The 26,981-nt window shown below is 36.7% G+C and overlaps 1 protein-coding gene across 1 annotated transcript in view; it reads left to right on the forward strand.

Moving 5' to 3' along the window:
- The window catches only part of inpp4b (inositol polyphosphate-4-phosphatase type II B), a 183,349-nt gene that overhangs the window by 65,191 nt on the left and 91,177 nt on the right, over window positions 1–26,981 (forward strand). Inside the window, exons 4-6 of the mRNA XM_079616181.1 lie at window positions 9,247–9,355; window positions 13,169–13,238; window positions 20,549–20,696. Of these exons, the coding sequence (XP_079472307.1) occupies window positions 9,247–9,355; window positions 13,169–13,238; window positions 20,549–20,696 (327 nt within the window). The remainder of the gene's footprint in view (window positions 1–9,246; window positions 9,356–13,168; window positions 13,239–20,548; window positions 20,697–26,981) is intronic.

Raw genomic sequence — 26,981 nt, forward strand, 5'->3', positions numbered from 1 at the left:
GAGCACAATTACTGCGCGGGATTGTGATGAGGTCAATGACTGGCTTCCTGTTTTCTGCATCAGTGACCGGCTCTCTCATTCGATTGCCATTGATTTGGAGCTTGCCTCACAAAATGCCTTTGCAAATTGACTCACAGCCACAAGCAGGGCGTACATAATGAACCTTTATGGAAATGAAAGACTGCACCAAACACAGAGCCTGGATTCATAAGCCTCGGTATAAGAAGCTGTGCCACATAAGATCCTCAAAGAGAACGGATTTTATTGCTGGGGGAGTTTAATCTCTAAATGTTTACCTCAATCCACAAGTTTATGCATTTCATTTTGGCATTCAGTGGGCGAATCTCACGAAAACATGTCCGGCTCACATTTCCCCTCAATATTTAAACAAAAAAAGAAAGGAATTATATATTGTGTAAAGAAAAGACCATTTAAAAACTGTATTTTATTTATTTATGTATTTATCTATCAAAAGCTTATTCTCAATCTCATTTCTGTAGAGCCATGAATTAAAACATAATACTTCATTATTACTTCAAATCATTAGTTGTAAATATTTTACAATTAGGATTTAATTTTATTTAATTAGTTATCAAAGCTTATTCTCAATGTCATTACTGCCGTGCGATGAATTAAAACATAAAACATAATACTTCATTATTACTTCAAATCATTAGTTATAAATATTTTACAATTTAGTTATGATTTAATGTATTCATTTATTTATTTTACACAATTATTTATTCAGTCATGTATTTGTTTATTTACTTATTTAGTTATTAAATGTTCTTATTTATTTTATTTCTTATTTATTTATTTATTTATTTATTTTCCTCCGGTAATTTTTAGTGGGTTTGTGGTAATGCACTCTATCATGTAAATAATAATATCACAATTTGAAACATCTAAATGTAAAAATAGACTAAGGGTGTATTCACACCTGCCTTGTTTGGTTCGATTGAATCGAACTCTAGTTCGTTTCCCCCCTTGGTGCGGACCTTTTGGGCAGGTGTGAATACAGCAATCGAACTCGGGTGCGGACCAAACAATCGAACCGAGACCCAGCTGAAGAGGCGGTCTCGGTACGGTTCCAAACGAACTCTGGTACGGTTCGTTTACGATGTGAACATGAACCGACCCAATATCAGCCCAATATCAATATCGACCCAATATTGTTCGTTCAAGTGCGAAAGAGAATTCCATTCTGGCGCGCTGACTGGCCACACGATACTGTTGCGCGTCTTTCTGCGCGTCGTGTGTGCATCATGGGAAGGGAATGAATGAGTGTGTGCGCATCAGGACATTCACATACAGAGCGTTCTCCTTAGTCTAATCGCGCATACATGCTTTAAAAGCATTTGCATGAATACGAGCGAGTTCTTATAATGTAACGATAGTTAGGCTGCGTTAATTTACGTTAAACTGGTCAAACTTAATTGCAAGCGTTAACGTTGACAGCACTTGTTAGCAGTATATACAATAAGAATCTCATTATTTGAATGTGTGAACATAGCCCCTCTCTATGAATCAAAACTTTATACTTTATATCCACTGTCAGCGTCCCATGGTAGGCGCACATGAGAGCATGTTCTCTCCGCCGGAACCGTCTTGCAGCATATCGTCGTATAGATGGATGACATTGTGTCATATGATACTTATTAGTTTCTTCATATTGCGTTTGTAGAGAATAAAACAAAAACAGTAAAAGAACAAATATTGCAGTACGAAATATCTCCATCGAGCCTTTTTTTGTTTGTTGCACTTCCTGATTTCCCTACTTGAGAATCCTTGTCCAATGAATGGACGACCTTAGCACACGTGTGGTTTTGTTTACAAATTTTGGTTCACTTGCAAAAAGAGCAGTGTGAAAGCGAACCGGACCAAACAAAAAAAACAAAAAAATGATTTGGTCCGGACCAAAGCAAGTGAACTATCAGACTTTCCTGGTGTGAATACACCCTAAATATACTTGCTAAATAAAATGTATTATCAACTTTTGGCTTAACTTAACTTTACAATTGTTTTAGGGTTGATTTTAGATCATTATACATTAAAGGTAGTGTATCAAATACTGTCATGAATAAATACTTTACAATTTAATTAAGATTCATAAAAAAAAAATTCACCTCATTACTGTTTATGAGACTAGGTTTTGGCGGTTAAATATGACCCAGACGTGTTCTTGACGGATCTTAATGATCACACACTGACCTATTTCTCATAGCCTTTTTAAAAGATCACATGTTTCTAGAATGAAACTTGGAGCCTGTAACACACAGTTATAGCGCTGAGTCTTCATAACATGACCTCGTTTGAGGCTGAGATTTTAAAAGCCCTCGGAAATCCAGTGACGAATGACCTTTCGCAGCGCTCAGCAGCATCCATCAGAATAACACGGAGCGGACGGGTGAACCTCTCGGCCCGGCGTGCACATGCAGCGTGAGGTCGTGTTTTTACAATCAATTCAGTTCATTTATATGTTCCGCTTAGAGATGTAACAGTACCCTCATCTCACGATTTGATGCATATCACGATACTGAACTCACGATGCCATATTATTGCGTTGATTAAAATGATAAATTTGATATTACATTGTGGATGTGAATTAATATCTTGGACTTGGTGCTGGAAACCCAATGCGCTGGACAATAGAGACACCAGAGTATATTCAAATATTCATGAAGCTGAAAATACAGAATTATTTGAGACAAATATTATCACTGACAAGATATATTTAAAATAATGTTAAAAAACACTTTTTACGGTAACATTAGACATCTGGCATTATCAGGACCCACAAATATTCTCCCATTGCATTATTATACATTATATTCAACATTATATATAGAAGTTTAATGTAGTACTGACACCAAAACTGTAAAAACTTTTTTCTCACACGGAAATATTTATTTTGGGTGAATTATGCATAATATATGTGACCCTGGATCACAAAACCAGTCTCGAGTCGCACGGGTATATTTGTGGCAATAGCCAACAATGCATTGTATGGGTCAAAATTATAGATTTTGTAAATATATAAAAAGTTTATTTTTGTGAGTGAATGCAGCACAATCGCCAACATAAATGCACAACTTTAAAGGAGATTTTCTCAATGTTTCGATTTTTTTTTTTGCACCCTCAGATTCCAAATTTTTAATAATTGTATCTCGTACAAAAATTGTCATATCAAACCATACATCAATGGAAAGCTTATTTATTCATCTTTCAGATTATGTATAAATCTCAATTTCAGAAAATTGACCCATGTGACTGGTTTTATATCCATGATACATATTGATGCATTTTATAATTGTGATATATTGTTACACCCCTAGTTCTGCTGTAAAAAATAGCAAGTGGGTTGGTTATTCATGAAAGAGCTGTTGCATGCACAGCGTCTGTTTATAAAAGACTGGATATCCTCCAAAACAAGCATCTGCTCGTGGATCTCCACCGCTTTCTCAATGTGTCGACTCTGAGACTGCCATCCGAACGCAGCTACTGCTGAGTCATGGGATAACAGAGGGAAGAAAGAGTCGTTCATTTGCACAGATCCAGAGCAGCTCTCGCTCATTCGCTCCCCAGAACAGAGACGCTCATAAAACTGGCCAGCTATTTATAGCGCCATCCAGCTTTGTATGTAGGTCAACAATCGGAGGATTTCTCCGCAGGTGCGCTGAGACTTGTGGCCAGAACCAGACTGAGCTTCACAACCACTAAAGGAGTCGACTAGCAATGTCCGATTCCTGGATGAATCGTTCTTTTGAGTCGGATCGGTTCAGCAGTTTTTGAGTGAACTTGCGAGTGGAAAAAGTGAAAGCAACAGTCACTTATAAATGAGTCAAGACAAAATACCAATAATCAAGATTGTATGAGCTTTATCAACGTGTGTACGTAACAGAGTTGGTTTTGATAAACAGAATTTGATTTATACTAAAACTTTTTCAGCCAAGGATGCAAATGAATGTCAGTATTGTTTTATGATACTGTAAATTAGGTATATTTAGGTTGTCTAAATAATTGTATTTTGAACCTGACTTGAGCAGCACATACATGTATATTTTACATTTTATTTTACTTTATTATTTTTTTATTTAGGTTTGTATTTTTTTAATTTAGCCTTATATTTTATTTTAAATGTAGTTTTGTGTTTAATTCGATTTTTTTATTTGAGTTTTGTATTTTATTTATTTTATCATTTAATTTAGTTTTGTATTTACTTTTTAAATTAATGTCAGTATTGTTTATACTATAAATGTATATTAACCATATTTAGCTTTTATATAATTTTAATTTGAACCTGATTTGAGCAACTCATACATGTTTTATTAATTTAGCTTTACATTTAATCTTTTATTTTATTTTGATTTTTTTACATTTTGTATTTAAATAGAATTTATTTGTATAATTATTTTATTTGATTCTTTTCTTTGACGGCAGTCAGGGGGGGAAAAATTAACTGTTGACCTCAGTGACCTTAAGCAAAGGCAGCAGATTGCAAATGCCTTTCTTTATTCAAGAAGCTGAATGGCAATGCTGACGGAGATGGTTGACTCAGACCAAGAGTGTCGACTGGTGAACAAGTAAGGCTGGTTTCAAGCATTACACTCAAGTATTTCTTTCCAATGTCACTCTTCATTTAGCTCTTCACGACTCTTGAATATCACACAAACTCAGCCTTCTTCAGTCCTTTTGTGAGTGGCAGCACTATCAGATCCTCTCGGTGTGAAAAGCACTGTGTACTTGAGATGCCCTCTAGCTCAAAATAAAGACATGTTGTATGTATTTTTGCGAGAGAAATATTCATTCCACCGCTCTTAATTGACTGTGCTGTTAGTCGCAGTGGGAAATAGTGTCACAGTCAGCTGTGAGTTTAAAGGCATCATAAATCATCAAGCCTTGTGATGCTGTATGTGAAAAGATTTATGATCCTCACCACTGCTGCTTTCCTTTGCCCTTTTTTACACCATGCAGGACTTCGGTACATGATACATGTATATAACTGACTTAAAAGATGCTCAAGCCTCCATTATTGAATTGAAAATGTCACATTAAAGCGTGTAACGACTTGGGCCGTTTCTGTGAAGTTAAAAGTAACCAGGGAGCAGCACAATCTTGTGATATTGATTTTATACAGTCCAATGAACAAGACTTTAATATTCAGTAACTTACATTTTAGATACACTGTAAAAAATAATCCGGTAAAAAAACGGTAAACTACTGGCAGCTGTGGTTACCAACATCATACCGTTAAAATACGGTGTGGTACTGTTTTTAAATTAACAGCTAAATACTGTTTTTTCAGCTACAGTATAAAACTGTAATTTACCAGCATATAGCTGTAGCTGACAAAACGGTATTGATCGGTTAATTTAATAAAAAAAAACTAACACACCGTTTTTTAACAGTATGATGTTGGTAACCACAGCTGTCAATAGTTTACCGTTTTTTACAGGATTATTTTTTACAGTGGCTACAATATTTGTTTGTTTTTTTACATTATTTTTTTAACTAACATATTTTCAGAACCGTTGCAACATCAATCAACACACTGGTGGCATTTAGTTTCTAAATGAATCATCGTTTTGAGCAAATCAATTGAATGAATGATTCAGTGACTCATAAAGATACTTGCTGTGTCCCAATTCGCCTACTTGTACTTCGCCATAAAGTACATACTCTTTTTGTGCAGAAAAAGTACATACTGTACTTTTGGGTGTGTAGCAGAAGAGTAAACAAGCTTTGGGAGAAACTATCACATCATAAACTTGCATGTTTACGCACATCTGTCACCGTAAACTGCCCTGTCAATCATCTAGTCTCAGTTAACATCCTCCACATTTCATTTCACGTAATTTCCTGCCGTATTGGAGAGAAAAGAAGCGTTGATCTTCCCGTTGTGGGTCTTTCATGCGGAAAACTCTCCTCATATTAATGCGAGGAATTTAAAAGTTAATGGCCAAACTGATCTTTATAAAAGTTCACATTGTTGTTGCAGATAAACACAGAATTATTCTTTTTTTATATCAGGATAAATATTGAGTATACGTCACTCAAACCCTTTTATCTAAAGCTCTCTACTTAACCATCGGTTACGCACATCCACCATGTTTGTAGTTTTTAACACTTTTGATTTGTGTTTGTAGTTCTGAACCAAATCCAGCTCCAAAGCGCAATGGTTTGTGGGCAATATTACCCGTTAGTGTGTGTTGCCCTCTCACAAATGGCACCCTAAACACTGTCGGTCGTCCTACGAGTCCACGCTTTGGTGACGTTACGCCGCTTTGCGCATCGAGAGCGCATGTCGTACGCAACGTGAGCACCCTTCTGAAACCCTTAAATGACAACTGGTACACCCTACAGACTCATGCACTTAACGGACACGTGCACGCGGCAGCCATTGTAAGGACTCAACACCGTAAGTGCATATGAAGCGTGGCATTTGGGACAGGGCCTGTGTACGGATCCACATTTAGAAAATCTACCAGAAATAGTAGACCATCCGGGGACTTTTGGCATACTCTTTTCAACATGCTTTGGGACACGCTTATTCTAATCTCACATACTATTGAGGATGGATAGTATGGACATTGGGACGCAGTGACTCGCTTGTTTCATTCTTCAGTGAATCTGTGTTTGATAATAGGTTGAATTAATGATTCAATTGTGAAGACGGTCATTTGTCGCCACCTACTGTAACAATGACTTACAGAAATATAAAAATAAAAAACATTCACTATATGTGTGTAGCATTCAAAAACAAGTTTTTCTATTCAAATGTAAAAACAATGATTTATTTCTGTGATCAAAGCTGAATTTTCAGCATCATTACTCCAGTCTTCAGTGTCACATGATCCTTCAGAAATCACTCTAATATGATGATTGGAGGCTCAAGAAACATTTCTGATTATTATCAGTGTTTAAAATAGTTGTGCTGCTTCATATTTCGTGTGGAAGCCGTGATATAATTTTTGCAGGATTTTTTTGATGAATAGAAAGTTCAAAAGAGCAGCTTTATTTCGAAATAGAAATCTTTTGTAACATTTTAAATGTCTTTCCTGTCATTTTTAATCATCCTTCAGTGTAAATATATTGCTCATTTTAATTTCACATTGGGTGGCAAGTACAAACATCTTTAAAACGTGTGGCATGTGTTAAGTGCATAAACTTCAAAAATATGTTCTTGACTTTGAAATGGAAATATAAGCTATAAGCTAGTAAAAAAAATATAGTACCACGATGTTATAACTCGCACTGCCTCTGAAACGACTTTCCTTTTCAACTAACCTCATGAATGCCTCTTACTTGATTAACCCCTCAAACCATCAAGCTCCATTTTTGCTTTATGACTACTTGTCGCTCTCCAATTAATCCCCAATGGATAAAATGTCCCTGCATTTCTTTCAATCTTTAAATATCCAGAAATGTGTCACATTACAGAAGTAAAATGTGTTGCTAACGGCTCCTCATTCAGATCTATTAGCATACACCGCTAGCTCTTCTCATAACAACACTCTCTGATTTACTGTTGTCATAAAGAGACCCAGGGCCAATTAGATTTGTCTAGGTCATGTTCATGGATGGGTAATTTGCCAATGCACCTCTAAAGGCGGACTGGATGTCTTTTTCTCTCCTCCGTGACTCAGTCGAGCTTCAAAGTTAATTTGAGGTCAATCATAACCTCAGATATCAGACTCGATCCAAGTCTGCTGGCACGCGAACAGCCACAGCTGGGGTTTGATCTGCTCGTGCCAAACCTGCGTCCGGTTACTACTGAGAACCCGAGTAATCTTCCTTAATCAACGCTAATGTCTTCAGGATATCCACTACGGGCTTAGGGACCTCAGTGAGGCCGCAGTGACCCTATTTGGGTCGTTTACATGACATCTTTTAATCTGATCAGTCTAGAAATCACACATCCAACGTTTTGCTAACGTTCCCATTATAGGTCATGAAAATTTTTATTTCTGAATGCTCTCTGAATGTTCAAAAACTAGTCACCTATTATGCCCCTTTTCACAAGATGTAAAATAGGTCTCTGATGTACCCAGAGTGTGTATGTGAAGTTTGATCTCAAAATACCCCACAGATAATTTTTTACAGCATGTTTAATCTGGATCACAAGAGCAGTTGTACTGATCAATCCTCGAGTAACAACGAGAGTAAATGAAGACTGCTATGTTTATTCTAACATCCAAAAAACAAAACACCTCAAACTCATTCTACAGCTGCTCCAGCCTCGAAACAATGGCGGACTGTGTCCAGCTCACTCAGGGCGGGTCTATGCTCAAACTGCAGTGTCAATCAAGAGTCGTGGGCGGGGCTTGTGCAATTCTACGTCACATTGCATTGATTCTGAGAACAGCTCGTTCTGGGACAGTGCTTATGATTTATGGGGATTTAAAAAAAAAAAAAAACACTGGTTGTTTTTTTATCATTATAGGGTGGTTGTGTACACACACTGCCAACACACATTTATGTTCAAACACCATGTAAAAGTGAATTTTGCATAATAGGCGCCCTAAAAAAATGATTTTTGTTTCTTGGTTATGCAAACGTTAAGGGAACTTTCCGTTTTATCATTTTGCGAACATTATGGGAAAGTTACATTTGAATGTTCTTAAGCATATAGTAATGTTTAATAAATTATGAACATCCAACAGAAGAAAAACATTCCATGAAGGACGTAATATACAAGATTAGAAAATTACTCGGAATTAACTAACTTTTGCTCTAAAATGTGGGTGTCATTGTCTATGTGGTGTTATTAATACGCTTTAAGACAAACCATGTGCAAATCCACAAGTCAACACCATTGCTGAGTATTTTCTGCTTAAAACTGCAGTGAACCAAAGACAGTCTCAAAAACACGGTTTGAAATCGCTGGTGTTTCTGACGTCACAAACATGTAACCAATCCCGTCAATGTGGGGGGCAGGGCAGGACTCATGTGATTGAGTGGAGGAAGAGACTAATTTGCATAGTCATGAATCCGCGAATACTAAATGAAGCAAGGCTGTAGTTGCATTCAAGCTATTTTAAGCAATGAAGAAATTATTTTCACCGGACAAAACGTTTAAATGTGTCATTTTGGTGATCAAAGATGAGTTTTAAGGGATACAATTATTGACTGCAGGGGGTCTTTAACATGAAAGCATTTGGATGCTGGGATTCATGTTCATATTAGCTTGAAGCCCTTGACACACATGTAACTGAGACTCATTTCTCTTGTGTTGCTGTGTTTCAGGACATCAGATGATTCAGCGACAGTGGGCACAGTGGTGCTGAGCCGGCTGAAGATGGGTGAGATCGAGGATGGCGAGGTGGACCACATTACCGCCGACATGCACCAGAAGGTAAGCGGAGTTGGGCAGTAAATGTCTTAAACTTGTACTAACTCAACAAACTGCTTTCAAAACACAGTTTAGATTTTAAAGAGTAAATAGTCCTTATGTACACAGATATACCATTGTATTGTGGTCACGCCATTCACAGATCAAATCATGATTATTGATTTCATTTAGTCGTTTTTTGAAGTGAAATATTTAGTTGAATGCAATGCTTCAATGTTGTTTGTTTCTACGTTAACAATGTTTACTACATGCTAACTACGTTTTCAAGAGATTCGCTTGACTGCAGTTGAACTACAGTAAATTAAAAGTGGCTTGTGTCGTGGGAAGTTGTCTTTTTTGTGTATGTACAGTTTGTAAAGGGTGGTAGTAGAAAATCACCGCTCAGGACGTGTCTCCAGTCAGAGAGGGAAAGCAGAGTGAATATTGAGTGTGGCATCCCTGAAATTCAATTGCACAGTTGACTGAAGAAGTAAAGCACCCATTTGGAGAGTGTTTACAGTTCATTTATGAGGGTTTACACACACACACACACACACATATATATATATGTAGACCAATTTCGAGCCGACATCACATCGCTAACTGGAGGCAAAACAGAGTGAAAACTGGAGGCGACCAATACAAACCAGCACAGATTCGGCTACATAAAAAGGAGCTTAAATTATTATTATCATTATTAAATGTAATCTTGTTGTGTTGTTGGGTGCTAGAATCGACGGAGTAAAGGCTCCAATTTGAAATTTTATCACATAATGTTTTCTAAATGATTGTGATTATTTGTGAATCGTCTATGATTGTTGTTTTGATTGATTGTGACTAGACTTTTTGAAGAACCTGGTAAGAAAGGGTAATCAAATACATAGTTAAAAAATTAATATGCTGTATCTATGCTGTATTTTTATTTCAAGAAAATATTCACATAATTAAAATTGCACTGTAATGTCACATTGTCGTCTTCTGGCCTTGGCGCTAGCTCGGCAGAACTGCGGATCGTACCACACAAGTCTTGTAGCCTACGTGGCCATACAGCACATAGGTTTGGGCATCTGAAGATATGTATGCCCTCAGTTTCTCTTTACGCTCGGTTTGTCTATCGTGTAGGTGTAGAAGTCAGCTTCTCAACCGAGTTAGTGTTAATCCTGTCAGATCGTCCATCGATTGACTGAGCGTGTACAGGTCGCCCAATCTGGTTCCGTCCGTTAAAATTAACTTTTGCAAATAACAAAATGACAGGTCCAGGACAGTGAGTGAGCTTGCACATTAAGATAAAATCTGATTTTCTCCAGTCATTGTTAAAAAACAAGCTAACAAAACTTGCAAACTAACGTTAGTGAAGCGGCCAGAGGGATCGTTCTGCCACCACCTAAGCTCCGCCCACAAAAAAAGTCACCATGTTTACTAACAGAAAATTGGTCTATATATATTTAGCACAATTAAGGTAACTTAGTGGCATCATCCTCCAGGAAGTGACATCGCCAATAGTCTCAAGAGGTAGGCTACCGCAGAGCAGAAATATATATATATATATATATACAAACAGACAGACAAACAATATGGTTCACATCCTCTAAACTATATATACGTATGTATACATAGTTTAGAGGATGTGAACCATATTGTTTATTTTAAGCAAATTTAATGGCATCATCCTCCAGGAAGTGACATTGCCAATAGGTTCAAGAGGTAGGCTACCGCAGAGCAGAAATATATATATATATATATATATATATATATATATATATATATATATATATAGAACTATCCATTTAATGTTAATAAAACAACAAAACACAGAGGAAATTACACACTGCTCTTGACTGAGAACTTTAATAGTAACTTTAATAAGAATCAATGTATAATTTATACAGTGAAGTCCATATTTGGCTTTGACTTTGACTGAACATTTGCTCTCACTTTGCGGAAAAAATATCGGGATATATATCGTATATCGATATTCAGCCTAAATATATCGGGATATGACTTTTGGTCCATATCGCCCAGCCCTAATATATATATATATATATATATATATATATATATATATATATATATATATACACACATAGACAGACAAACAATATGGTTCACATCCTCTAAACTATATATACATACATATATGTATATATATGTATGTATATATAGTTTAGAGGATGTGAACCATATTGTTTTCTTTGATCAGAATAGCACAATTAAGCAAATTTGATGGCATCATCCTCCAGGTAGTGACATTGCCAATAGGTTCAAGAGGTAGGCTATATATATATTTATATTTTATTTATTATACAGACAGCATGACACCCTTCATGTCCTCTAAACTCGATAACTTACACTGACACGATCATCAGCAGAACCCTTTAACCTTCATTAATCAGCATGAAAGAGACAGAATATAGGGAAGAAAAGCAGAAGAGTGTGAGAATTGTGGTGATGGATGTAGGACACGAGAAGGGAAATGGAGGGTATTTAGACTGTGCAGCATTACGATTTAAATAGAGAATGCCTCATAAATTACAGTTATATTCCTGAATTTGAATTGATGTTGCAAACAAGATTCGGAATTGCTATTTTAATATAGGGAAGTTAATGTTAATTAATGTACTGGTCGTTTTCAACTTAAGATTGTCTAAATAGATGATGGATGGATGGATGGATGGATGGATGGATGGGATAGATAGATGGATGGATGGATGGATGGGATAGATAGATGGATGGATGGATGGGATAGATAGATAGATATATGATAGATAGATAGATAGATAGATAGATAGATAGATAGATAGATAGATAGATAGATAGATAGATAGATAGATAGATAGATAGATAGATAGATAGATAGATGGATAGATGGATGGATGGATGGACGGACGAATAGATAGATGGATGGATGGATGGGATAGATAGATAGATAGATAGATAGATAGATAGATAGATAGATAGATAGATAGATAGATAGATATATAGATAGATAGATAGATAGATGGATAGATGGATAGATGGATGGATGGATGGACGGACGAATAGATAGATGGATGGATGGATGGATATGATAGATAGATAGATAGATAGATAGATAGATAGATAGATAGATAGATAGATAGATAGATAGGTAGATAGGTAGATAGACTGACAGACAGACCCACCCACTGATAGATATTCATTGAAGTTGTAAAATTGATTGGACAATAAGGCTTTTTTGTGCTGTACTGTAACAACATGTGTCTGTCGATGTATCCGCTGTGGTCGTATTTGATCTGTGGGCTTCAGAAGTGATTCACTTTGTTCTCCATGAGGGAATGTGGGTCAGGGCCTGATGTATATTTGAGTAGGATCTGCCACAGAACATGACTGTTCATAAAACATGGACTGATCGCGACTCTTGTTTTTTTTTTTTTTTAAGCTGTATGCCAAGAACAGTCTGGAAACCCTCACAGACCCATCCAAGGTCATGAGACCTAATGAGACGTGAAGACTCATCCGTCATCACACTAAACCCTGACGAGGGGTATGCATTTCAAGTGATTAGGTCACAAGCGCTGCGGGTGATGTTGATGGAGGATGGTGTTTGTCTTGAGCTTTCGTGAGGGTCTCTCCTCTCCCGTATTGCTTACATTGGCGCTCTGGGACACGTGGAGAACTCCTCTATTATCTGAGCAGTGGTGCAGGTGACAGCTTGTCACTGTTCGTTCGGGGAGAGAGAGTCACGAGAGTCTCTGAAGTCGTTGGTCGTATTTAGAGTAGAAGTCATTATGTTGACATCTAATAATCAGTGACAAATGACCTTCAATCTCAAACACACAATCTTGCTTTTTCCCACAGTGCACGCTGGTGTACGAGTCGTCGCACGGAACCATTAATGACAAGGATAACGGACCAATAATGAATTCTGGTGAGTGAAAAAATGCTTTATATTTTGTGGTTTACTGGTTATAAAAGATAGAGACCTGAAGTTAGAGACTAGAGAGTAATCTGCTAGCGTTCCCATTCAACTCAGTGGAAGTATGTGGTAATGGCCACTCGGTTTCCCTGCCAGATTGTTTCGAATCAATCACTTGATGGCATCACAAAAACACACATAACTCTTTGCTAGCAACTTTTTAGAGTCTCTGTAGTAGTATTTTAAAGAAATTAATACTTTTGTTCAGCAACGCATTCAATTGTTCAACAGTGACAGTAGTAAGACATTTATAATTAGAGATGCACCGATTGATCGGCTGGTGACCGGAATTGGCCGATTTTCACGGCGACCTGCCGGTCAGTCTGACATATGTCGATTTTATGCCGGTCAAATGCACTCGGTGCCGTATGATTAAAGGAGAACTCCGGCGCAAAATGAACCTTCGGTCTAATTACACATTATTAACTAGTCAACCGTTATCTGAGATTTGTTTTCATGATTTTTGAATGTAAATAGTTTTATCTCTAAAAACAGTTTAGCCTATAACGCTAGTATAACGCTAGTATATAGGGCATAGAGTAATGACAAATAAAAATCGCTTGTTAATACCACTAACAAGGCTCAAAATAGCCCCACACTAACACAGTAGCATAATGAGGGTCCCTACATGCAAACCGAAGCATTGAGAACTTTGTCAGTGTCCAGACAGTTTAATAAGAAGATATTTTATACATACAGTCGACTTCGCGTATACAGGCAGAAGCCATCTTTGAAAAACAGTCTCTATCAGTCGATTTCCGAACGCCGATCCAAGTGCGCTGAACTGTGTAGAATCTCATATGGTCCAGCGCACTTGGATCGGCGTTCCTAGATCGACTGATAGAGTCTGTTTTATTTATATTCATCAAAGAATCCTAAAAAAAATGAACACTGTTTCCCTGCCAGATTGTTTCGTATCAATCACTTGATGGCATCACAAAAACACACATAATCCCAAACTCTTTGCTAGCAACTTTTTAAGAGTCTCCATTCAGTGTGTTGTTGTTTTTTTATTTTTTTTATTTTTTTATTTTAAAGAAACGAATACTTTTGTTCAGCAAGGACGCATTAAATTGTTCAAAAGTGACAGTAGTAAGACATTTATAATGTATTTCAAATAAATGCTTTTCTTTTGACATTTATATTCATCAAAGAATCCTAAAAAAAATTAACACTGTTTCCACAGAAATATGAAGAAGCACAACTGTTTTCAGCATTGATAATAATAATAATCAGAAATGTTTCTTGAGCAGCAAAACCTAGAGTGATTTCTGACTGGAGTAATGATATGTAATAATATTTCACAATTTTACTGTTTTTCTGTATTTTTGATCAAATAAATGCTGACTTAGTGGGCATAAGAGACATTGTTCAAAAACATTTCAACATTTTACAGACTCTAAACTATAGAGCTTACATTCGTCAAAACAAGGTTTATTTTGTGTTTTCACAGCGATGCCATAGAAGAACCATTTTTGTGAACAGTTCCGTAAAATAACCAACATTTTGATAACCTTTTTCCAAGTTCAATAAATGTTAAAGGTTTTTCATGGAACCACTGATCCAGAAATTAACCTTTATTTTTAAGAGCAGTGTATAATCTAATGGAGTATTTCCAATTTATGTCATTAAAATGTGAATGGAGAAGCTTTTTGCAACCATCTACCATCAGCGGTTAACTGGGTCATGCTAACCTGCCAAACCATCACTGGCACATACTAGAGGTCGACCGATTCATCGGTTTTGCCGATTAATCGGCACCGATTGTTGACTGGTGGAACTATCGTTATCGGCAAAAATATAAACCGATAGTTTTTCCTGGTTGCGTCCATTGCTGGAGCGGCTGAGAAGCGCGCGCTGTCATTCATTACACAGTGTAAGAGCTGAGAAGGGTCTGCTGGCATGATGCAGTACAAGAGCGGCCTCTAGAGGTGCAATAAAAACTTGTGCCTCGTGTTGTTTATTTCGACACGTGATGCTGCGTGCTGCGCGGAGAGCACATGCTGCGTGGAGAGCGCTGACATCAGATGCGCGTTTAAAGCACCGACAGCTCAAATGTATGTAGCCTATACAGTACATTTTGTCATATCATTATAAAGTGATTAATTTGTTGACTAAATGCTGCATTAGTAGAGACAGTAGGCGTTTGTTTGCCTTCGAGGCTGAGAGGACGCTAACATTAGTAGTACCTCAAGCGGTTAAAAAACACTGACAAACATAAACGTAAGTCCGACCCGAATGTTTAATGTCACAATTGTTACCTCTATTTGCATTAGTTCATATCCAGCTGGTCACTTTTATGCATTACATATGCAGATAAGTTGCATATTTAAAGCTAGAGACGTAAGCAAACTGATATGTTCATACAGCCGACAGAAACATAAACGAATCAGAAAAGCATTCGATTTCGGTTATTTTTTTCATCTTCACTTTAATAAAAATTTTGTTACTTTTTAATTAATTAAGTTGGCTTGAAAAGAACAGTTAAATAGTTACATTTTGAATGTAACTGGTTTTATTTGTTATTTAGAGTATTACTTTTTGTTTCAGTTTGAATGAATGTCTTTTATTGACTTAAATATTTATTCACATTTATATCATTTCATTTAGCATGTTTTCATGGTTCAATACAGTTTTATTATTTTTATAATAAAGTTCAGCACTGTTTTACTTGAAGTGTTATGTTTGTTTTTATCCAGTATCAATTTTAAAAACTATCGGTTCATTAATCGGTTATCGGCAAGTATGGCCCAACCTAGCTATCGTTATCGGTAAAATCCACTATCGGTCGACCTCTAGCACATACAGTATGATGTCATTTCCTATTGAAGTATTGTATTGCTCAGGGCTATAGTTCTTCACTTTCTTTTCAAAGAGGTACAAAGAAAGGCAAAACGAGGCTATTGTTGAAATATAGTCAAACTATAGAGCTGCAAATGAATGTGGATTGCAGCTCAGATCATTCAGGCTTCAGAGAATCTGATGAGAAATGCACGAGTTCAGATTGAGTTCGTAGGCTTTTGTGTTTTGGTGGATTTGAGCAGTTTGTGATCTCTCCTGCAACTCGAGAGATGATGCACGAGGCCGGAGTAAACATCTCCCTTTGCTTGGCGTTTCATCTCATTACTGTCTAGGCTTACTGTACAATTTGGTTATGGTTGGTTATGACACCCAAGAAGTGACTCTTTCTAAAGCTTGATGAGCGGACAAGTAAATAATCATATTTTCTTAATAATTTGAACACAACTCGTAGTTTGAGTTCCCCTTACGTTCTTCAGTGTTTATTCCTGGAAAGTAAAACCCTTATTTGTGTAATTGAAGCTAAAACATCTCATCACATAAACATTTTCTGAAGTTTTTTTTTTTTTTCACTGAGCATTTGTTGACTTAATTTTTCAGGCCCAGTTTCCTACTCTAGGGAAGTTTAGTTGGAATAAATGGTGCTTTAATAAATACTAAATATGTAATCAAAAATAGTGTTGTTTTAAAGGGGCGGCTGATTATGATTTCACTTTTCTAGTGTGTAATGTTGCTGTTTGAGCATAAACAACATCTGCAAAGTTACAACGCTCAAAGTTCAAAGCAAAGGGAGATATTTGCTTTTAATGAAATAGCTTTTTAAGGACTACAACAAACGGCTGGTAGGGACTACACGACATTCCTCCCGGGTTAGTGACATCATCAACCCTAGAATTTACATAAACCCCGCCCCCTGAACACGATTTATCGATTATCATGACAGAATATGTTAATCAATGACTAGAAGATAAGCTACATAAATTAATTAAACACCTAACCATTCAGAAATGTCCTGTTGCTTCTACATGTTGTCACTTCTTCTTGAGTCTCTCCATCATTGTCTGACTCCGGTTTGAACATAAAAGGCTAAAAGCTGTTGAAATTTTCAGTGCATGTGTGTGTGAGGTAAAAGGACACGAGCTCTTGTAGCTCCGCCCCCTGTGCCGGGAGCAGCAGCTCATTTGCATTTAAAGGGACAGACAAAACGGTGCGTTTTTGCTCACCCTCAAAAAGTGCCAACTTTAACATGCTATATAAAAATATCTGTGGGGTATTTTGAGCTAAAACTTCACACACACACTCTGGGGACATCAGAGACTTATTTTACATCTTGTAAAAAGGGCATTATACCACCCCTTTAATTTAGCATTTTTATTTAGTCTTGGGTCTAATTATGTGGGTGAGCAATGAAATAATCAGTAATGGAAGCGCTTACAAATGGTTAAGTAGAATCGGAAGAGGAATTGTTCAATTTCGTTGGATTGCCATGCGTATTGTTGGGATCATGGAGTGTATTGTGGATTGCTGAACGGTGTGATTGCTGTGCTTAAATAACTGCCAGCAGCTCATTAGCTTAATTACCTCAGGTAGCGCATCAGGATGAACAGTATTGGGGGAAATCGCCAAACACATCAGCTTTTATGCCATTTCAATCTAGTCAGTGTAAATTTGTTTTGCACACTGAAGAAAAGAGAGTTTGAACAGTTTTGGCACTTTATTAGTGAGTGAATAAACCTGAAGTCTCTGAAAGTTCCCTGAGAAACAAACTCTGTAGAAGGTCATTTCTTTATTTATGAGCTGATGTGATGGATGGATGCGATGCCGGGAACGGCAGACGGGTCTCTCTAGAAGTCCAGGGTGTTCGGTGTTATCTTCGTATCTGATGTTTCGCAGTGCTTATTTGCTGGTGCTGTAACCGTATTGAATGTCATTGCGGCGTTGTGGATGGCTGTTGTTTTAGTCACGCTGCTTCTTGTCAAAATATGTTAGTCTCTGCTGCTTCTGAAAGACTGACTAATGAAATTTGTCCCCGTCACCCCAACCCCTGGACATCCGCTGTGCTTCAACACTAACGCAACACGGAGTCATTTCCCTAAAAGCTTGAGCAGGCAGAGATGCTGCGATCCGATTGGCCGTCGGATTAGAGGTCAGAGGTTAATCCTCCACAGCGCTGGATGAGGGAGTTTGCGTTCAGTTCTCCTCCTCTCGAGGTCACGCGTCCATCTGTCTCTGTCTTCACTCGACATCCTCAGCGAACTACCTTTCTGTACTTTCTGTACCATTAAAGACAGCTCTCACAATGTTATGGTGGTCAAATATATATTTTGTAAGAATAAAGGAAATATATATATGTATATTTTCAGTGGGGTCCAAAATCCTTTGGTTTGTTTTAATACAACATTTTTCTTTAGTGTGTGTTATTATATATAATGTATTTAATAATAATAATACTGTGTAGTAAGCTTAAATTACATTAGTGAAAATAATAATACTTGTTTTTTTACATAAATGAAAGGCAAATATCTATTTGATCATATTTCTTATGAAGACTTGGGTAGTTGAATAGGTGAGCTTGATGAATTGAAAATGGTGTGAGATTATTTGCTTTAGACAAGGTCCAAAATATGTCACTTCCTGGGTGTCACAATTTTAGGTTTATTGTTCTCTTTTATAATGAAGAAACTTTTGTTAAAATTAGTTATAATAATTATTTAGTTATATATCATATGATATTATGAAAATTCTGAAAATATTAGTTATGGCTTTCTGCAAACTCAAGGTCACTTTACAATATTATAACAAATAAACATGACAGGAGACAAAAAAACATTACAGATAAACTAAGATAGATAACATAATAAACTGAGATGAGTAATGTGGAAAGATTTATTTTTATATGCGGGTGCCCTATTATATAGCGTATTTATTGTTGTATTGGGTAAGCCAGAGAAAGGAGAATTACAGTAGTCAAGCAAGCGTGAACTATAGGGTCTCAGCATCACTGACATTTAAAAACGGACGTAAGCGAGCGATATTACGGAGGTGAAATAAGACTTTACTTAGTGAGGAAATGTGAGGAAGGAAGGAGAGAGAATAATCAAAGATTATACCCAGGTGTTTAACAGTGGTGGAAGGTCAAACCAAGACTTCAGCAATAATAACATTGAAACACAGAAACGGATCTAATTTGAGGTGAACCAACAACAAGTATTTATCAGTGTTGAGTTGAAAGAGAAAATTACTGGTCATCCAAGCATTTATATCATCAATACAAGTCGATATGGAGTTGGTGGGGAGCCTTGCGCTGCGATGTAAAGTTGGGTGTCATCTGCGTAGCAATGGAAGTTAAAGCCATAATGACGGGCCATGCCTAGTCAAAGCATGTAGATTATGAAGAGTAAAGGTCCAAGAACAGAACCCTGGGGAACACCGTGTGAGACAGGGGCAGTAGTGGACTTGAAAAGGTGGAGCCTAATTTCAACGTTTACTAATATATTTTTAAATCTAAAGTTGTGTTTGTTAACTCTAATTAATGCAGTGTGAACCTACATTAACAATCAATGAACAATCAATTTTTATCCATTATTTATAATTATTTGTATTGATTATTAACAAATAATAATAAATACTTTAAAAGAAAATTGCTTATTGTTAGTTAGCTAATGCATTAACAAATTATACCTTAGTGTTACCAAAATAGGTTAATTAAAAATATTGTTAATGCCATACATTTTGTATAAATCAGTATAGATTATTATTTCAACATCGAAACATATAATTGCAATTAATAGATACATACAGGGGCAACAGTAAAGACTAGTTTAACACTAGCTACAGTATGTAGGTTCATTTTATGTTAGTTAGTATTTTTCTTACTGTTTAGCCATTCTGTTTATGCAAGTCAGACTTTTTTCCAATGCATATACCAGCATCATGCATCAAACCCTTTTGTTTAAGCTCTAACTGGAGTTAGACCCCCCCCCCCCCCCCCCATGTATTTTATAGGAATCTCATGCTTACACTACGGCAATCAAACATGGTAAACATTTAAGCAACTCTAGCATTAGGAAGGGTGTAAATGCAGATTTCCACTCAGTTGTGTGGCCTGCTCCATCGACTTGACGAGAAACATAATTTCATGCTATAGAGGAAACATCTTCTTCTACTGCTGCCTCATCTCTGATAAGAGCATTATCAGTTTGTACCACTGGTGTGCCCCAAGGCTCAGTCTTGGGCCCTCTTTTATTTATCATTTATTTACTGCCCCTTGGACACATTTTTAGGAAGTAAAAATGCTTTGTCTTACCTGTCTTCCATGCCTACTTGTGTTTTTCCTCCACTTTCTCTTTCTCTGTCATACAGTGGCTTTATGTAAGGAATAGCGTCAAATTTCAGTCGTTATTCACTGTACTTTAATACACCTAATGTTTCTCTCTCTCATTCTCTCTCTCTCTCTCCATCAGTGTTTAAGAACGCTGTGTGTAAGGTGTACAGGTTTCAGACGGTGGACAGTAAATGGATGTTGGTGCGTGAACAGATGGCGGAGTGCACACTGTCCTTCAGCGTCCCGAAGCAGCTCATCGCCCTCTACATTCAGGAGGACACCTGCAGGTGAGATTCAGACCGATGAGAGGACGGCTAAGAAACGGGGCAGGGGGAAGTAGTGACGGAGGATAGATTATTAAAGCGGCACCAAAAGTTTTCCACCCAAAGGATCGAGTCTTGGGTGATATATCAGGAGTTCACTGTATAAACGTCTGTTCTAGATGTTTAATGCAGTGTCTTCTGTGAAGAGTGTCTTCACTGTAAATATGACAGTGTAGTATTACTGTGAAATGAATATATTGAAAATTAGATTTATTCATGTGGCAAATGGGAATATTGCAGGGTTTTTTTTCTTCAAAATGAATATATAACCTTGTATGAAAATACCAAGGTAATGCAGGAATTTAAATTGTTTTGCAAGACATAATGGCCCAAATTTAGTTGAAAACATGTCAAGTTTCCAGTTTTTTTTTTCAACATCACGTCATATTACATATTTTCTCACAAAAATGACTCGAGAAGCCTTGATAGCGTTTTATAAGTATATATTTAAAGAGAGTCTAGTTCCTACATTATTTTTTCTAAACATTGACTCACTGGGTACTCCAACCTGCAATATACCCTTTAACCAAAGCAACTAACATAATTTTGTTTGCTTAGGAATAATCAAACCTACTGTATGACCTTGCGTTTTAGCGTCATGCTTGAACTACAGGAACAACTTGTACTTGCATTTTAATAGTGGCATGTGTAAATCATACGAATGTCCTTCTGCAAACAACATGGCGGCCGAGGTGTCGTGAATGCATTGTCTCGTAAGATCCCTGGTGATTCCCACTCCTAGAAGAACGGGTTGAAGTGAAGGTTGGGCGAAGCTGGGATTGTTTGGAAGAAAGAGTGCGGCACAAAAGGCAGTAGGAGTGAGATGCCGTGTGCTTGTCGAGCGAGGGTTTATTTCAGAGATGGAAATGGCTGTTTTAGAGCTATACTTAGCCTGCACTAAATTATTCAAGGATGTTTAACACTTCAAAGGAGAGCGCCTGTCCTCTCTCTCGGAAACTCAACCACCTCTCCCTCTCTTGCTTTTCTTTCATTTTACCTTTGCTTTCTCTCCTCCCTCCGTCTCATTGTGGGAGCGTTGTTACCTGAGCGTTAAAGAGAAAATCTAAAAGGGAATCGAGCCGCGTGGAATCGCGAGGTGAAAAGAACAAGGGCGCATCGCAGGAAACGGCGGTTTTTAAAGCACAGCAGTCAATAATACACTCTGACACAGAGCATAGATGTTTTTTTAAAAGAACACCGTTCCTATGCAGTTCAATCAGATGAATGTGTGATTACACACCTTGATGAAAATCTGTGAAAGAAAGCGGACTCTGAGTGTCGTTGCATGTCAGATCCATGCTACAGAACTGGCATGTCTTCAGATGGTGCAGCAAGAGATGTTTAGCCATTTATGATTATTTTATTGACATGACCACCACAGCTCACTGTCCATGAGTGCTTGGATGTGTGATCAGAACTAAATCGAGAAAGCCTTTTTTTTTATTCCATTTCAAGACTGAAAGTTAGCCATCAAGATACCGAATTGTAATTTGAAAGTAAGGAAATTCATACAACGTCTATAAGTATAGTATTGTATTTATGATCATATATACATAATAATCATCATTTATTTTTATATATTATATTTTGTTGCATTTTTCTATTTTGCACCGTATTATATTATTATGTTATAATACATTTACCTTTTTTTTACTGTTTTATTACTTATATTTTAATTAATGTAACTATATATATATATATATATATATATATATGTATGTATTTATTTAATAATTTATTAAATATATGCATATTTTTATTTAATTTATTAATTTATTTAAATTTGTATTAATATTGTTATAATTAGTTTTTATTATATTTTTTAAGTAAAGTATTGCATTTATGATCATATATACAATATTATCATCAACTCAAATATAAGATATTATTAATCAAAAATTGTATATAAAAAATACATTTTACTATTTTAGATTTTGCAGTTTTCTTTATTCTGAAACCTATTATAATAAAAAAATTTATTAATGTAACTGTAAAATAAAATAAAAATTATATATATATTTATATATATATATATACATACAGGGCTCAACATTAAGGCTTTTATTTATTTTCTGATATATATATATATATATATATATATATATATATATATATATATATATATATATATATATCAGAAAATAAATAAATTACTTACTGAAATTTCTATGCGATTCTGTGATTTAATTTAAAATCCTGTCATTGTAGTTCAACATCCTGTTGAATACGTAGCCTTCAATTCATATTCACACTTGTAAAGTGAATGGAGTTCAGGTTTTTGCCCAATATTATTTAGCACTAAAGCATCGGTGAGCTTGTTTCTCACTGCAGAGCAACAACATGCGGAAAGATCCCACTGCTTAATTTGCTCTTTGTTTCCCGCTCTCGCACTTTCCCCAGAGTTCCTGGCTTTATGCACATGCAAAACACTTCTCAGCATGCACCATTATCTGCAGCAACCTCCCCAAAGTCGACAGATATTAGCATAGACACATAGTTTTCATCTACAACAAAATCATTGTAAGCCAGACCGGGACGTGTGTGTGTTTGTCCATTGAAGAATCTGAGATCGTTAACTCGGCGAGACGCACATTCCCAGACTGGAGCTCCCATAGATCAGACCCTGCTAAGCAATTATCATCATGTGTGCATTATTCAGGGAGGCTATTTGGCCTCCACACCTGCTCTCTCTGCTATAGACAGGTAACTTCAGCAGCCATTTCTATCCCTGGACGTCTCATTATCGACCACATTCACCTTTAAGCTCGTTTCAGCTGCTTTTGTTGGCTCTGGTTTAACCACAATGGCATAAGCACTTAAAAGAGCTTCATGTCTCAACGTGTTTGGAAAAATGAAGAAGTTGAACACAACGCGATGCTGATATTGTATCATTAGTTGTGTTTGCTGAGCATCACTGTTACTGTTAGTCATACTCGGGGTTTGTACAGTAACTGGCATCCGCCCACAACATCACGGCACCGGCTTTTGCATAGACACTTAAAAAAAATCAGTGTGTGTTTGTTTATTATGAATTAGAGAGAGCTTTGTCTAGTTTTGTTTATCAGTGTTTATTTGCGCTTTCGTGTATTCACTGTGGAATCTGGTGTCATTCAGCGCATGTCCTTCACTAGTCAACATGACATCCCAATTAAAACTATTTCATGCATTGAGAAGTCAAATATTCCTTGAAAAAATGTAATACATAATTATATAATGTATTTTCTTTTCCCCTATTGAAATATTTTTGTACAAATTTACTTTTTTTTGCAATGTCTCCTACAGGTGAAACTAGAAAAATTTGAATATCGTGCAAAAGTTCATTTATTTCAGTAATTCAACTTAAAAGGTGAAACTAATATATTATATAGACATATTTCAAGCCTTTATTTGTTATAATTTAGATGATTATGGCTTACAGTTTATGAAAACCCCAAATTAAAATGGTTTCACTTTTTAAGTTGAATTACTGAAATAAATGAACTTTTCCACGATATTCCAAAATTTTCGAGTTTCAACCGTATTTTGTGAGAAATAAAATAGCAATTTTTCATTATATCCTATAATACTGTAGATGTTTTGCTAGTGTCTGCTATTTATTTATTTTTAAAAATGACTTAAAAATCAATAAGTAAATACATAAATAATGTTTATTTATTTTTTATAATTTTATACACTTACTTTATTTTCTTCTTTCTTCTTTTCCCCGTCTGCAGTAAGAAATAAAATAGTATTTATTTTTTCAATATGTATTATAATAAATGTTTTGCCAGTGTGTCTATATAGTATATACTTCATACTTCGTGTCTGTGTGTGCGCGCGTGTGTGTGTGTGTGTGTGTGTGTGTGTGTGTGTGTGTGTGTGTGTGTGTGCGCGCGCGTGTGTGTGTGTGTGTGTGTGTGTGTGTGTGTGTGTGTGTGTGTGTGTGCCTGTGTTACCTCCAGCCTGTCGGTGTCATTTCCCTGTGGCTACAGAATGATTAGTCACATGACAATTGCATTTAAAAGACGCCTCATGTCATTGAGATGAATGACGGATAACTTTGATTCTCCGTGGTTCATAAGCCTGTTTGTTTGCCGTGTTGATGTGATAATGTTAGCTGAAGGGCTGTGCTAAGACTCACAGTTTCTTCACGTTCACACTTTTTTGACATTGGCAGCCCCATACACACAGGAGTTTGCCAGGAGAAAGCACTATTTCTGAGAGGAAAAATTGACATTTTTGTCACAACATTTGGCATTTATCTCTCCCAATTATATTTTTCCCCTTGTTTTTAAGTCGATTAACTCCGAGGTCAGTGTATTTTGTAGTTTCATCATCAGTGCATTACTTTATCAACTCGAAATGATGAACCCCCCCCCACAATATCAGCTTTTCTCTTGATGTAGCCGAGAGTAAACTCAAGTGTCAGATGCGTCCGCAGACGAACAAGAAACGTCATTATCGAGACTAGTCCGCCTTCACCGCTAGTGTCCGTCACTCGAAAGTACTGTTGTTAATTATTATTCCCTTCACATTTCTGGAATAGATGGCAGACACAAAGCCTCCGGTGATTGAAAGTGAACGGTGGCCGTAACGCACCATGAAATGAAGGCTTCGGAGCGGCTGCTTCCTCGATGGCCCGCCGTACAAAAACATATAGACATAATTCCAGTGTTCTCCTCTCTCGTCTGCCAAAGCCATGTGTTTTTCTAACCCCAATACCACTTAGATCTATTGTTTCAGCTCTGCTCTTTATCAGTGTGTCTTTCATCCACCCAAAGCCCAATAAAATATGAAACAGCAGTTTCCTCCGCTTCCTCCCCGTGTGCGCTCTTTCCGCTACAAATCTCTTTTTTATTATCGCCGCTGCTCCACCCAAAGCACAGTCTGATAAAGCGGCATTACAATTCAAGTCTGAGCTTTTCAACAAAATAAGATGGTAGTAGATATGATGCTTTTTTTTTAAGTGGCTCGACAAACTTCGGCACAAGATCTTCTTTTAACAGGACTTTTAACAGCTTTGGCTCGGCATGAAGTAATAACAATTCCTTTTCATCTATTTTCCTTAGATAAGCATTGTTTGACCATGAGAACGAGACTAGAATATATCATTCTGAAGGCCTCTGTGTCTGAATGCTGAAGCAGACAGCTTTAAATTACCTGCGTTCATCTGTGCTGGTTATCCGGTTAAACATGTCATTCAGCTCATCTTTGAAAACGTCTCTTAAAGGATTAGTTCACTTTAAAAAACAATTTTTGCTGATAATTTACTCACCCCCATGTCATCCAAGATGTCCATGTCTTTCTTTCTTCAGTCGAAAAGAAATTAAGGTTTTTGATGAAAACATTTCTCCATATAATGGACTTCAATGGGCCCCAAACGCTTCAAGGTCCAGATGACAGTGTCAGCGCCGCTTCAACGGGCTTTAAACGACACCAGACGATGAATAAGGGTCTTATCTAGCGAAACGATCGCTCATTTCAAAGATAAATAAAAAAGTTTACGTTTTTTAAGCACAAATGCTCGCCTTGCTCTGTTCTGTGATGCGCGTTCGTGACGTCATGTAATACGCAATTACGTTGAATGGATAATGGATTGATGAGGCCCATTGAAGTCCATTATATGGAGAAATGTTTTCATCAAAAACCTTAATTTCTTTTCAACTGAAGAAAGAAAGACATGGACATTTTGGATGACATCGGGGTGAGTAAATTATCAGCAAAAGTTTTTTTTTAAAGTGAACTAATCCTTTAACACCCCTGGTGGTTTTCCGTCATTGTTTACTTCAAAATTTTATGTTTTGTGTTTTTTTGATTTTTTTACTCCATTGGAATGGAATGAAACTTGATAAATGTTTTGGCACTTGCTGTGTGAACACACACACACACACAGCGGCCGAACGAGAGAGAGCAGAGGAGGACCGCTCTGAAACCAGCAACTGTGGACGCTATTTTGTTTTAAAAATATTCTAAAACCTTGTTGAATTATATTAGAGTAGTAGGTCCAAAGTTCATTCTTGTTCATCTTCTGTGTTCATCATTGTTCACGTTTTTTTTTTTTTACGTTTCTTCATTCCGATCCACTTGCGTCCATTCCATTCTGAATAATCAAACAACGCCGTTTACATGCTTCGTCCTTGTTGCATTATTCATTAAGATAACTCTAAACAGATTTCTGTAACGTTAGTTGAAACAACTCGGTATTGTAGTTGAGAACGTCATTATAACGGCCAACATATTCAAAAAATGGTCGGGTTTAAATTGGGCTCG

The sequence above is a fragment of the Phoxinus phoxinus genome (assembly GCF_949152265.1).
Source record: "Phoxinus phoxinus genome assembly, chromosome: 6".
Classification (NCBI taxonomy): domain Eukaryota; kingdom Metazoa; phylum Chordata; class Actinopteri; order Cypriniformes; family Leuciscidae; genus Phoxinus; species Phoxinus phoxinus.